The sequence below is a fragment of the Schistocerca gregaria genome, chromosome 2 (genome assembly GCF_023897955.1).
Source record: "Schistocerca gregaria isolate iqSchGreg1 chromosome 2, iqSchGreg1.2, whole genome shotgun sequence".
Lineage (NCBI taxonomy): Eukaryota > Metazoa > Arthropoda > Insecta > Orthoptera > Acrididae > Schistocerca > Schistocerca gregaria.
The window spans coordinates 465,632,562-465,646,998 of NC_064921.1; the positions used below are offsets into that span (position 1 = coordinate 465,632,562).

Consider the following 14,437-nt stretch of genomic DNA (forward strand, 5'->3'; position numbering starts at 1 on the left):
TGCCCTTACTCTTTGCCTTTAAATATGTCTGCTTGTGTCTGTGTATGTATGGATGGATGCAAGTGTTTGGGTTTGTGAATCTTAGGAAGTCCTGGCCGCCCCATTGCAGCTGGTTACCAAGCCCCCACAGAACGTATCTCTGCCTACGTAGATCAACACCTTCAACCCATTACATGCAGTCTCCCATCCTTCATCAAAGACACCAACCACTTTCTCAAACGGCTGGAATCCTTACCCAGTCTGTTACCCCCGGAAACCATCCTTGTAACCATTGATGCCACTTCCCTATACACAAATATCCCGCATGTCCAGGGCCTCGCTGCAATGGAGCACTTCCTTTCACGCCGATCACCTGCCACCCTACCTAAAACCTCTTTCCTCGTCACCTTAGCCAGCTTCATCCTGAACCACAACTTCTTCACTTTTGAAGGCCAGACATACCAACAATTAAAGGAAACAGCCATGGGTACCAGGATGGCCCCCTCGTATGCCAACCTATTTATGGGTCGCTTAGAGGAAGCATTCTTGGTTACCCAAACCTGTCAACCCAAAGTTTGGTACAGATTTATTGATGACATCTTCATGATCTGGACTCACAGTGAAGAACAACTCCAGAATTTCCTCTCCAACCTCAACTCATTTGGTTCCATCAGATTCACCTGGTCCTACTCCAAATCCCATGCCACTTTCCTTGACGTTGACCTCCATCTGTCCAATGGCCAACTTCACACATCCGTCCACATCAAACCCACCAACAAGCAACAGTACCTCCATTATGACAGCTGCCACCCATTCCATATCAAACGGCCCCTTCCCTACAGCCTAGGCCTTCGTGGCAAACGAATCTGCTCCAGTCCTGAATCCCTGGACCATTACACCAACAACCTGAAAACATCTTTCGCATCCCGCAACTACCCTCCCGACCTGGTACAGAAGCAGATAACCAGAACCACATCCTCATCCCCTCAAACCCAGAACCTCTCACAGAAGAAACCCCAAAAGTGCCCCACTTGTGACAGGATACTTTCCGGGACTGGATCAGACTCGAATGTCGCTCTCCAGTAGGGACACGACTTCCTCAAATCCTGCCCTGAAATGAGATCCATCCTTCATGAAATCCTCCCCACTCCACCAAAAGTGTCTTTCTGCCGTCCACCTAACCTTCTTAACCTCTTGGTTCATCCCTATGAAATCCCCAAACCACCTTCCCACCCTCTGGCTCCTACCCTTGCAACTGCCCCCGGTGTAAAACCTGTCCTGTCCTGTAACCCAGAAGCTGTACACGATCAAAGGGAGAGCCACGTGTGAAAGCACCCACGTGATTTACCAACTGACCTGCCTACACTGTGACACTTTCTATGTGGGAATGACCAGCAACAAACTGTCCATTCGCATGAATGGACACAGGCAGACAGCGTTTGTTGGTAATGAGGATCACCCTGTGGCTAAACATGCCTTGGTGCATGGCCAGCACATCTTGGCACAGTGTTACGCCGTCCGAGTTATCTGGATACTTCCCACCAACACCCACCTATCCGAACTCCGGAGATGGAAACTTGCCCTTCAATATATCCTCTCTTCTCGTTATCCACCAGGCCTCAATCTCCGCTAATTTCAAGTTGCCACCACTCATACCTCACCTGTCATTCAACATCATCTTTGCCTCCACACTTCTGCCTCGACTGACATCTCTGCCCTTACTCTTTGCCTTTAAATATGTCTGCTTGTGTGTGTGTGTATGTATGTATGGATGTGTGTGTGTGTGTGTGTGTGTGTGTGTGTGTGTGTGTGTGTGTGTGTGCGCGCGCGTGTGTACACCTGTCCTTTTTTTCCCCTAAGGGAAGTCTTTCCGCTCCCGGGATTGGAATGACTCCTTACCCTCTCCCTTAAAACCCACATCCTTTCGTCTTTCCCTCTCCTTCCTGAAGAAGCAACCATCGGTTGCGAAAGCTAGTAATTGTGTGTGTGTGTGTGTGTGTGTGTGTGTTTGTGTGTTTTGTTCATTGTGCCTGTCTGCCGGCGCTTTCCCGCTTGGTAAGTCTTGGAATCTTTGTTTTTAATATATTTTTCCCATGTGGAAGTTATATATATATATATATATATATATATATATATATATATATATATATATATATATATATAACTACTCGCACATTGGAAATGCTGAGAAGCTTAGTGATTTAACAATGAATATGTGGAGTAAAGGAAGCTCTACACAATTTATTGTAATTTTTGTCACAGGGCAGAAAATCTGAAAAATTAGTTATGGTGGGAAAAGAAATGCTATATTACAATTATCTTAACAAACAAAAATGCACAACAGCTCTGCATCGAATTAACAAAGCAGACAAATTTTAACAGCATTCCAATTACAAGAAGACAAGAATTACAGAATGAAGAATACGGTACCTTTAACTTTGAGATCATGTTTTTCTCACTATCATCACTAACTGATTTATTAAGCAATAATCTTTTGGCTAAATGTTGCTTATAATATCTTTCAAACACATCTTTCTCTTGTAAAAACCTAAAAAGGACCATAGTCTTGTCAAGTACCATCTCAATTTCCTGTTCAGTCATCTGTAAAATAAACAAAACATAAGCTTCAATGGTACATATATGAGAGAAATTTTTTATAACATTTAATAATCATGTATATTACTTGGTAAGGTGCAGGAAGTCTAATCTCTATTACAGAACTACCACTAGCTAAAGCTTTAAAGACATCATTCTACTTCAACTGTTAAAGTCAATCAAATAAAAATGTGAACATACTCGCAATTTTGTGGTTTGGGTATTATTAAAGGGAAATTAGTAATACCAATTTACAACATATTGCTTAGCAAATTTTCATAAAAAGCATCAACAAATAAAATGAAAGATAATTACTGGCCTCCCACAGTCTCAGTAAATTCAGTAGCTATGCTGTAATTGGTCTCTAAAATGTCTCCTATCTGACGGCTTCCAGTGGCAACATAAATTTGATTTTAAGTATCTCATCTAGTCACTGACCTAATTTAAAAATTTAAAATGCTGTCACAAATTACTTGTTTGATGTTAAAGGTTTACCACAATAAGTGGAGTATTATAGTTATAAACTGTGTATATGTCTTAAGGCAGTATAACTCATGGCATGCAAATTACACTGACTAAATTCGTCCAACATTAGAGAATGAAAGCACTTAGTGACTTTCAATGAACTTCACAAATAATTTTAAACTTTTTTCAAAGTTTTTCTCGCTGACACCTGCAGGAAAGGAAAAAAAAGTTTATCATTTATTACACGTTTCACTGTTCATGTCATAGAAGTTCAGCATCAGGTATGGTATTTTTATTTATTATTTCCTTACTAACTATATTCACAAAACAGTTTGCAAACATTATCTACATATACCACTGGAAGTACCTGCAAAATTACATGATTGTATGACACATTTAAGTTCAGGAGATTTGACTTCATCAACACTGAGATGGGTGAAGAACTAGCTTTTCTTAAAATTAAGCATAGATTTCAGACATTAATATTTCTACTTTTTCATTAGTCTGTGAATGAATAATACAAAACTAATAAAGCAAACATGCTAAGGGTGTTCCATCTACAAACAGAGTCAAATACTTCATACATTAAGTTACTTTATAACGTATCACGTGTTTGAAGTTGTCTTATGCATGGGAGTGTGGTTATTAATGGTAATGTAACATGTAAAGCCACAATTTTGAAATGTCATCATGCAAGAGACAATCTCATTTTCAGGGTTGTCTCAGGTCATACTTTTTTGGCCATCTATTTTGCTCTCAACTTGGACCATTTCCTTTCCATTTTACTGATTTCAACCCATCACAACAAAGTGAAATTCAATAATATAATTTCAACATGTGGTTAGCTATATTTACAATTACGCGTATTCTTAGTGTGATGAAAATGTGTAATGCTACTTTAGTCAGTGATCATATTAATTTGCACAGTGTAGCCTCAAGAAAATTTCAAACTAGATTTAATACATACAAATAACAGAATTAATTCACAAATATATTGTAATCTGGAAGCAAATACAGAGTGAAGTTCATTTTTTTAATGAACTGATGTAAAAATAATATAATTTATATGATATATTCCTTCTATAGTTTATTTAGTGTTATTACTCATTGACACCACAGTTTTTGCTCCAGAGATACAAACTATGTTATCTAACGGAAGATCAGCAACTGAACTATCTTGACTTGTTGAATATCATTCAAGAATCTCTCTGCCTTCTAAAATTCTGAAAGATAAATACCACATTGACTCTACATAACAAGCAAAAGACTGGTGAATTTTCCACAAGAAATTCTGCCAACAACAGCTGTTTAATACTTGACACTGAAATATTTTAATGTTTAAGATACATAGGTGTCAATACATTATACTCACCCCTTTTACTCCCTTCTTTAGTTTGTCATCAATAAATAATGATAAATATTCTGGTGACTTTGGATTTAAATTGAGAAAATGTTCGAAGTCTGACGCAATCATCTGCTTAAATATTTTATCATTATTAAATGAATTGTGAAGGAAATGATCAAACCTGTCCTTCAGGTCAAGTAAGTTCTGTGACAAAGAAAAAGAAACATTCAGTAACAAATATTTCATTGGGAAGAAAAGAAAATTCTGACTGAAAATCAAAACAGAAGTGAGATTACAAATAATTTAACACAAACTGAAATATGCATTAAAATCACTTTTGATTTAATTTAACTATGAATTATAATGAGTATTTCAAATATTCAGAAATAAAAAGCTGTGATGCGCTGGATACAATATTGGAAATATATATTGCATACAAACAGTGCATTGTTTCTAGAAGGGTTGCTCTGACGGTTTTGATAAAATAAAGTAACAGGTTCGTGGTTAAAAGTATGGATTTTAATAATCTCAAACCACCTGTGTTCAAGTTGTATGCAACAGCAGAGCTACCAAACTAATACACACAGTACCCACAAACAGTATCAGAAATACTTCAGAGGTGCTTTGTAGACTCCTTTTTCCCCCCACATCCGCACTTCTTTTCACGTCTACTGATATGTATAAATAGGGAAGTTCTTTTTTGTAGTAAGCTGATGAACGATGTTTCATGACTGGCTGTAATATAAACCATCAATTTCAACTTTCTGGACTGAAAAAATATTTAACACAATGTCTTCCTGGGTTAAGCAGTGCAGTTTCAACTGAAAGCATTCTTGATATATTGCCTGTCACGCTAGATCTTGAGCACTAATATCTAACAGGACAAAGACTACACTGATAGACACAGTGAGTATCTACACGAACATTCTTAAAACACAATAAATCTCCAGTTTTAGTAGTTAGTCAGGTTTCACTTATGTAATAATCACTTCTACGTTTGAATTCATGGCCATGGATGGAGACGCTTCCCAAGTGCTGACTGAACACTCAGGGCACTGATTCATACTCAAATCCATTTGAAGTTTTTGAAAAAATCATTGCATAAATCAGTTCTCATTTATAACTCTTTCTTTTACTTGTATTCAACTTCATTAAAAAAAGGAGAGAGAGAGAGAGAGAGAGAGAGAGAGAGAGAGAGAGAGAGAGAGAGATCCTTTTTTGGAAGTGCTGAGATTTAATTTATTTCTTGATTGTTTCCTTATCACTGTGGCATTCAAGTTTGTTCAGTGAAATGGTCAATGTTACAACTGATGTACTCATTTATTCTGAAACCATTTAACATTTAGAAAAGTCAAATCATTGTATTGTGGATGATCTACAACTGCACCTCACTTGCTTGAGTAGAAAAATTATGACTATGATGATCATGATTAGTTGTGAACAAACTGATCATCTGAGGCAAGTTAAGCCTGTGTGCCTGGCCAGGATTGAAAACTGGGACCCTTGTCTTGCCACAAGCAGTGCACTGCCAATTTTGCTATCCAAGCATGTGTCTCAGACTGAAGTCAACCGAGACTCTTATCTAAGCTGTTAAAATTGCCAAAAGGAATTCAGTGACATGTACAATTAACTACCACCTCAGTGTATTTAAGTCTAACATTATTATGAACTATTTCAAAGATCTTCAATCATTTTCAATGCCGAATTTTTGTTTGAATTTGTAATCTTCTCACTTAGAACTTTTTGTTTATCTTAGTGCACAAAACCAGTCATGAGTACAAAACATGACATCAGCAGGAAAACAAGGAAAAAATGTAAGAATTATTTGCAATAAATCTGAAACCATCAATGGTTTTATTTGAATAACCTTTTTAAATCCAAGCTTGTGGTTGATTGCTGTTTTAATTTTAAACCTTACAATTCAGAACTGTTGCATGGGTTTCACAATTGCAAACATAACAAGAAGGTATAAATGACACTTTTACATGTAGACAAATTATGAACATTTATGAATGCAAGTAGTAACAGTGTAGGATTTCTTTAATTCTATTAATACATACGCCAGCTGTTCTATTAATGTGACATGTGATAAATGTCCTTTTTTTTAAAAAAAATTTCTACATAGCTGAACGTGACAACATTATAACAACTGTCTGTGAAGATACTATACACTGATCAGCTAGATCATCACAACCACCATCCTACTATCAATATAAACCCAATCAGGCAATGGCAGTATCACCTGGCGAGGAACAAATGCTAGTCAGACACATGCATGGTGTATGTAGCATCAGCAAGCATGCTGTGTGTGTAGAATGGGGAAGGTGTGTGACCTATCCAAGATTGACTAATGGCAGATAGTGATGGCCCAAGAGCTCACACAAACATTTCCGAAAATGCACGACTGGTTGGGTGTTCGAGGAGTGCTGTGGTGAGTGTCTTCAACACTTGGCGAAACCAAGGTGAAACCACGTTCAACGTCATGGGGGTTGAGCAGCCACCCCTCATTATATGTGTTGGACGTCCTTGGCTGGGCAGACTAGTAAAACAGGTCAGATGGTGAACTGTGGTGAAAGTAACATCAGACTTTAATGCTGGGCAGAGTACAAGTGTGTGTGAACGTGCAGAGCACTGAATGCTCGTAACATTGGGCCTCCACAGCCAACGACCCATACATGTGGCTACATTAACACCACGGCATCTGAAGCTATGACTGAAATGGGCACATGACGACAGACACCGAACTTTGGCACACTGGAAGAGTTTTGCATGATCTGATGAATCCCGATACCTTCTTCATCATACCAATGGGGAGGGGTGTGAATTCGTCGTCTTTCAGGAAAACAGCTCCTCAACACCTGCACATGCATGGAACGGAGGCAACCTGGCGGTGGCTCCCTTATGCTCTGGGGAACACTCAAGAGGGCATTCATGGGTCAAGTGGAGCTCGAGCATAGCACCATGATGGCCAAGGAGAATTATACATTGGTTGCAGACCATATAAACCCCTTGATGACGATCATGTTTCTCAATAGCAATGGCACTTTTCAACAAGATAATGTGACATATGACAAGCCCAGGAGTGTGATGGGGTGGTTCAAAGAAAACAGTGATGAGTTCCATTGATGTGCTGGCCCCCCAACCTGGCATGTATGAACCTGACTGAACACATCTGGAATGTGGCATCAGAGTTTATACATGCAGATGTGGTGCCAGCCCCATCCATAGATGTACCAAAGCCTCACTACTTCCATGCCGTAACATGTCTCCAACGTCTCCCATGCCAAAGATGGACAAACCGACTATTAGGTAGGTTGTCATAATGTTCCTGTTGATCTGTATATTTACCTTTTTTACAGTGAAAATCAACTCAGACTCCTTCAACAACTTTGGGAACTGAACCCAGCCCAAAATGTAATGGACTGACAAGTGCAGAAATAGTCTCCACAGACTTGTCTGTCTTGTCTTTCTGGGTGCCTTGAAAGTCTGGAGCAATATCTTTCACTACAGACAAGGGCAAACAAAACACAAAACAAAGTGGGAACTATCACATACTTCTTCAAAGTCAGAGTTGTATTTCAGCTGTTCAGCACTACAGTCTTATCACAGTGTCAGAATGTTGTTATCTGACATTGTATAGCACAGCAGGCCACCTCAGTAGCTGCGGGATAAGCTCAACAGATTGCTAATCGGAAGGACCTGGGTCCGATTCCCAGCCAGGTACGAGATTTTCTCCACTCTGTGACTGGGTGTTGCGTTGCCCTTACTTTCCTATTGCCATTATTGACACGGAAGTCACTTCTAACACACTGGCATATTGCAGTATTGTCTTTCCACTACTGATATGGCTGTATGGACATGATTTGAAAGCCAGGAATTGGGTATTGTTCACCATCAATACCATGCCAAGCCGTCCATGTTCTGACGTTGGCACAACCATGTGATTGCACAGCCAATCTGCAGTCAGCCCCACCACGGATCCAAGTTAAAGGCACTGCAAGTCGCACCTCTTGGTCTGTCTAATCTAGCCTATTCATTGTGCCTCAACACCCAGCTTCTGCTAGTACTGTGCATATATGAACTCAGCCTAGCTTAATGACTTTTACTATTTACTGCATTGGATTAGTTATGGACATCAATTTAAAGAAAAGTTTCTCAAACACTATATGGGGCTTTCATTCGTTTGCTCTCTGTCATAGAACACAGCAACGCCTTGGTATTCACCACAGGATGACCAAACATCCTTCATGGCCGTGTATCATTGAGACAATTCTTGTCTAAATTGGTCTTTGCATTCAAACATCGATTGGTGAACTACTTCTTGAATCAACAATCCAATATCATGAGCCAGTTCACCCAGCACTGTTTTATTTACCCTCCTCCTCTCTCGTCAGTCCATGTCAAAGTCCATATCAGTGCATTTTTTTACTGCCAAGTGTAGCAGCACTGTATATAATTGTAGCTCATCCCACCACACAATGCTAATTCAGGGTTTTTGATTTTTGAGAGCCCTGTTCCCAAAGTCATTTTTGGAAACTATAAATATTGTTGGCCGACATTAACTTCATCTAAAATGGAGCGAAAAATTCATGTATGTCAAAAAGGTAAAACTAATTTACAGCTGGAAGGAGAAAGCTCACTGCAGACCTAATATCATGGTTTGCTTTGAATGGATCTCGAATATCTTCCAAATTGCTCACAACTGTTTCCATGCTTTCTTTTATGACTAAGTCAATTGTGATAAGTGCTCTAGCAAGTATCAGACAATTACTTCCAACTTTTTCCTGTCCCCCTTTCCTGCAACTAATTATCATCTATATGAAGATTATGAGAAGAATTTAGATACCTTCCCTACAGTTCCAAAACAGGTGAGGGAACAAATAATAATGGATGAACTCCACAAAGATTTAAGGAATGGTTAGCATAGGAGATCAGAACTTCTGGACTGACTTCTCAATTTTTCCATTGTTCTCCGCCACGTACATCTGACACTGATCCTATTTTGTCGTCAATTGCACTACCTTCTACAAAATTTTCTCTGTTTTCCAATGACATGTCTACACAATGACCATGGTTTTGCTGGGCTGAAAATAGTGTAATACCTAAAAGGCAGCGAAAAATGTTCCTCTATTTCTTGATCTCATCATCAACAATACTCTGATTATCTTTGTCAATGGTTTTATTATGTTTCGAGCCCACAGAGTGTGTTTTCCATGCTTCTACATTTGACAGATGTTCATGTGACGTTTCATCCTCTAATATCTTTTGATTCAATATCCACCACAGAGAAACTAGAAATAAATTTATTTTCGTTGGTATTGCCGTTGGAGGCAAATAATCACCAGCAAAAAGAGCACAGTTCCTTTTTGTTAGTGAGGATAACATCTATTTCCTTATATATTTAGCTTCATTCAAATGTGAATAAAACCACAACTAAATTAAACCTGGTCTTTCAATATATTCGAAAGGCCCTTTCTTGTTTTAATATTCACTGCCCTTTTCAATTATAACAATTCTGACCTGTAAGTATTGGGCAATATGCAGTATCACTGGATGAAGAGTCACAGTAAATGCATCAAAAATATTTCCACTCTCAGTAATTTTCCCGTCACTGCTATCTTTGTGATTTTATTTTATTTTAGTTTTTTTCAGTGTCAGTTACATCAAAGTCTTCATTCATGTCACATACAGAATGGCTTTCACTTGTGTCTATAGTCTCTACATCAATAATTATCTGCATGCCAGAGCCAGATTTTATGTTTTGTTTGTTTCTTCTGTTCACCTTATTTCCTCCATGAGCAGAAAGGTATCTGGACATAGATCCACCAAGTGATTTGGTCTATTCTCTCTCTGCATTTCTTAGATTTCTTTTATGAAAACCAGATAGGTGAATTCTTTTCAACAAAAATGTTGTTGTCGTCGTCTTCAGTCCTGAGACTGGTTTGATGCAACTCTCCATGCTACTCTATCCTGTGCAAGCTCCTTCATCTCCCAGTACCTACTGCAACCTATATCCTTCTGAATCTGCTTAGTGTATTGATCTCTTGGTCTCCCTCTTCGATTTTTACCCTCCACACTGCCCTCCAATACTAAATTGGTGATCCCTTGATGCCTCAGAACATGTCCTACCAACCAATCCCTTCTTCTAGTCAAATTGCGCCACAAACTTCTGTTCTCCCCAATCCTATTCAATACTTCCTCATTAGTTATGTGATCTACCCATCTAATCTTCAGCATTCTTCTGCAGCACATTTCGAAAACTTCTATTCTCTTCATGTCTAAACTATTTATTGCCCATGTTTTACTTCCATACATGGCTACACTACATACAAATACTTTCAGAAAAGATTTCCTGACACTTAAATCTATACTCGATGTAAACAAATTTCTCTTCTTCAGAAACGCTTTCCTTGCCATTGCCAGTCTACATTTTATATCCCCTCTACCTCAACCATCATCGGTTATTTTGCTCCCCAAATAGCAAAACTCCTTTACTACTTTAAGTGTCTCATTTCCTAAACTAATTCCCTCAACATCACTTGATTTAATTTGACTACATTCCATTATCCTCATTTTGCTTTTGTTGGTGTTCATCTTATATCCTCCTTTCAAGACACTATCCATTCCATTCAACTGCTCTTCCAAGTCAAAGTTTTTATTTCTTCTACACGGATTTTAATTCCTACTCCGAATTTTTCTTTTATTTCCTTCACTGCTTGCTCAATTTAGAGATTGAATAACATCTGGGAGAGGCTACAACCCTGTCTCACTTCTTTCCCAACCACTGCTTCCCTTTCATGCCCCTCGACTAATAACTGCCATCTGGTTTCTGTACAAATTCTAAATAGCCTTTCGCTCCCTGTATTTTACCTCTGCCACCTTCAGAATTTGAACGAAAGTATTCCAATCAACATTGTCAAAAGTTTTCTCTGTGTCTACAAATGCTAGAAATGTAGGTTTGTCTTTCCTTAATCTAACTTCTAAGATAAGTCATAGGGTCAGTATTGCCTCACGTGTTCCGATATTTCTACGGAATCCAAACTGATCTTCCCCAAGGTCAGCTTCTACTAGTTTATCCATTCATCTGTAAGGAATTCGTGTTAGTATTTTGCATCCGTCTGATAGTTCTGTAATTTTCGTATCTGCCAACACGTGCTTCCTTTGGGATTGGAATTAATACATTCTTCTTGAAGTCTGATGGTATTTCGAAGGTCTCATACATCTTGCTCACCAGATGGTAGAGTTTTGTCAGGACTGGCTCTCCCAAGGCTATCAGTAGTTCTAATGGAATGTTGTCTACTCCTGGGGCCTTGTTTCGACTTAGGTCTTTCAGTTCTCTGTCAAATTCTTCACGCAGTATCATATCTCCCATTTCATCTTCATCTACATCCTCTTCAATTTCCATAATATTGTCCTCAAGTATATCGCCCTTGTATAGACCCTCTATATACCTGTTCCACCTTTCTGCTTTCCCTTCTTTGCTTAGAACTCGGTTTCCATCAAAGCTCTTGATATTCATTCAAGTGGATCTCTCTTCTCCAAAGGACTCTATAATTTTCCTGTAGGCAGTATCTATCTTACACCTAGTGAGATATTCCTCTACATCCTTACATTTGCCCTCTAGCCATCCCTGCTTAGCCATTTTGCACTTCCTGTCTGTATCATTTTTGAGACGTTTGTATTCCTTTTTGCCTGCTTCATTTACTGCATTTTTATATTTTCTCCTTTCATCAATTAAATTCAATATTTCTTCTGTTACTCAAGGATTTCTACTAGCCCTCGTCATTTTACCTGCTTGATCCTCTGCTGCCTTCACTATTTCATCTCTCAAAGCTGCCCATTCTCCTACTACTGTATTTCTTTCCCCCATTCCTGTCAATTGTTCCCTTACGCTCTCCCTGAAACTCAGTACAACCTCTGGTTTAGTGAGTTTATCCAGGTCCCATCTCCTTAAATTACCGCTTTTTTGCAGTTTCTTCAGTTTTGATCTACAGTTCATAACCAATAGATTGTGGTCAGAGTCCACAACTGCCCCTGGAAATGTCTTGTGATCTAAAACTTGGTTCCTAAATCTCTGTCTTACCATTATATAATCTATCTGATACCTTTTAGTTACTCCAGGGTTCTTCCATGTATACAACCTTCTTTCATGATATTTGAACCAAGTATTAGCTATGATTAAGTTGTGCTCGGCACAAAATTCTACCGGGTGGCTTCCTCTTTTATTTCTCAGCCCCAATCCACATTCACCTACTATGTTTCCTTCTCTCCCTTTTCCTACTCTCCAATTCCAGTCGCTCATGACTATTAAATCTTCTTCTCCCTTCACTACCTGAATAATTTCTTTTATGTCATCATACAATTCATCAATTTCTTCGTCATCTGGAGAGCTTGTTGGCATATAAAGTTGTACTACTGTAGTAGGCGTTGGCTTCGTGTCTATCTTGGCCACAATAATGTGTTCACTATGCTGTTTGTAGTTGCTTGCCTGCACTGAAATTTTTTATTCATTATTAAACCTACTCCTGCATTACCCCTATTTGATTTTGTATTTATAACCCTGTATTCACCTGACCAAATGTCTTGTTCCTCCTGCCACCGAACTTCACTAATTCCCACTATATCTAACTTTAACCCATCCATTTCCCTTTTTAAATTTTCTAACCTACCTGCCCCATTAAGGGGTCTGACATTCCACACTCCGATCTGTAGAACACCAGTTTTCTTTCTCCTGATAATGACATCCTCTTGAGTAGTCCCCGCTCGGAGATCCAAATGGGGGACTATTTTACCTCCGGAATATTTTACCCAAGAAGACGCCATCATCATTTAATCATACAGTAAAGCTGCATGCCCTCGGGAAAAATTACGGTTGTAGTTTCCCCTTGCTTTCAGCCATTCGCAGTACCAGAACAGCAAGGCCATTTTGGTTAGTGTTACAAGGCTAGGTCAGTCAGTCATCCAGACTGTTGCCCGCAACTACTGAAAAGGCTGCTGCCCTTCTTGAGGAACCAAATGTTTGTCTGGCCTCTCAACAGATACCTCTCCATTGTGGTTTCACCTACCGTACGGCTATCTGTATCGTTGAGGCACGCAAGCCTCCCCACCTACGCCAAGGTCCATGGTTCATGGGAGGAGGGGGGGGGGGGGGGGGGGGGGGGTTTACTGGTATAAATACGGACAGAGCACCTGACACATAGTAATGGTACCTGGTAAAGCTTAACTGCTAAGCTTACGACTCGAACCCAACTACTGTAGCTGTGTCTTCTTCCATTTGACCTAAATTGTGTCTCATGTTAGAATGGACCACCTTTTTTCGATTTCGAGGTGGGGTCAAAAACTTTTCGCTTTCCTTGAATTTCAGATTCTCAAATTTCAGGTGCAGCTTAGATTTGGGAAAATATTTTGTCGTCTTGATTTCGAGTCTCATTTTTTCAGATACGGCTTATATTCGAGTGCGGCTTAGATTCACGTAAATACAGTATACTTTCTGGCCAGGCTAGGTTAATTTTCTTACTGAATTATATATTTCTTATCTGTATACTATTTTTCTGATAATATGTTTTTATTGTTTGTATCAGTTTGTTTCATAATATGAAGCAGGTTCCAAAAAAATTAGTAATCACAACTGTCAAATTAAATGATCAAAAAACAAATTTACAGTCAATGTAATATTGTTATGCTTCAGTTTTCACGTAAACAAAATTTCTATCATCATTTCTAATTTTCCTACTGATAATGAAATCAATTTTACAGAAAATAGGAAGCTACTATTTTTCATACTACCAAAATTTTCGACCTTTTTTATTAACCATCTTTACATACGTAATTATTTTCTGAAAACAAGATATAAATTAAATCTGAAAAAATAACTTCAATAAAGATAGTCATGTTAATACTTATTTCAACTATATCCTGTTGTAGTAGGTACTGGAAGCTGGACTCTTAAAATATGATGTATTTTGGGCAACAACTGTGTCAGAGTTGACTTAGACAGTGTTAGATAATGGTAACAGGGAGTAGAGTGGATTTAGCATCTACTGAATTGGTACA

General features: G+C 38.7%; 1 protein-coding gene across 2 annotated transcripts in view; it reads right to left on the reverse strand.

Annotated features, from left to right (window-relative positions):
- LOC126325972 (cullin-3) overlaps window positions 1-14,437 on the reverse strand; it is a 244,749-nt gene that overhangs the window by 113,972 nt on the left and 116,340 nt on the right. For both annotated transcript variants that reach the window (XM_049995469.1, XM_049995468.1), the window contains exons 7-8: window positions 4,412-4,588; window positions 2,410-2,580 (exon numbers count right to left, since the gene is read on the reverse strand). In XM_049995469.1, coding sequence (XP_049851426.1) covers window positions 2,410-2,580; window positions 4,412-4,588 — 348 coding nt within the window. The remainder of the gene's footprint in view (window positions 1-2,409; window positions 2,581-4,411; window positions 4,589-14,437) is intronic.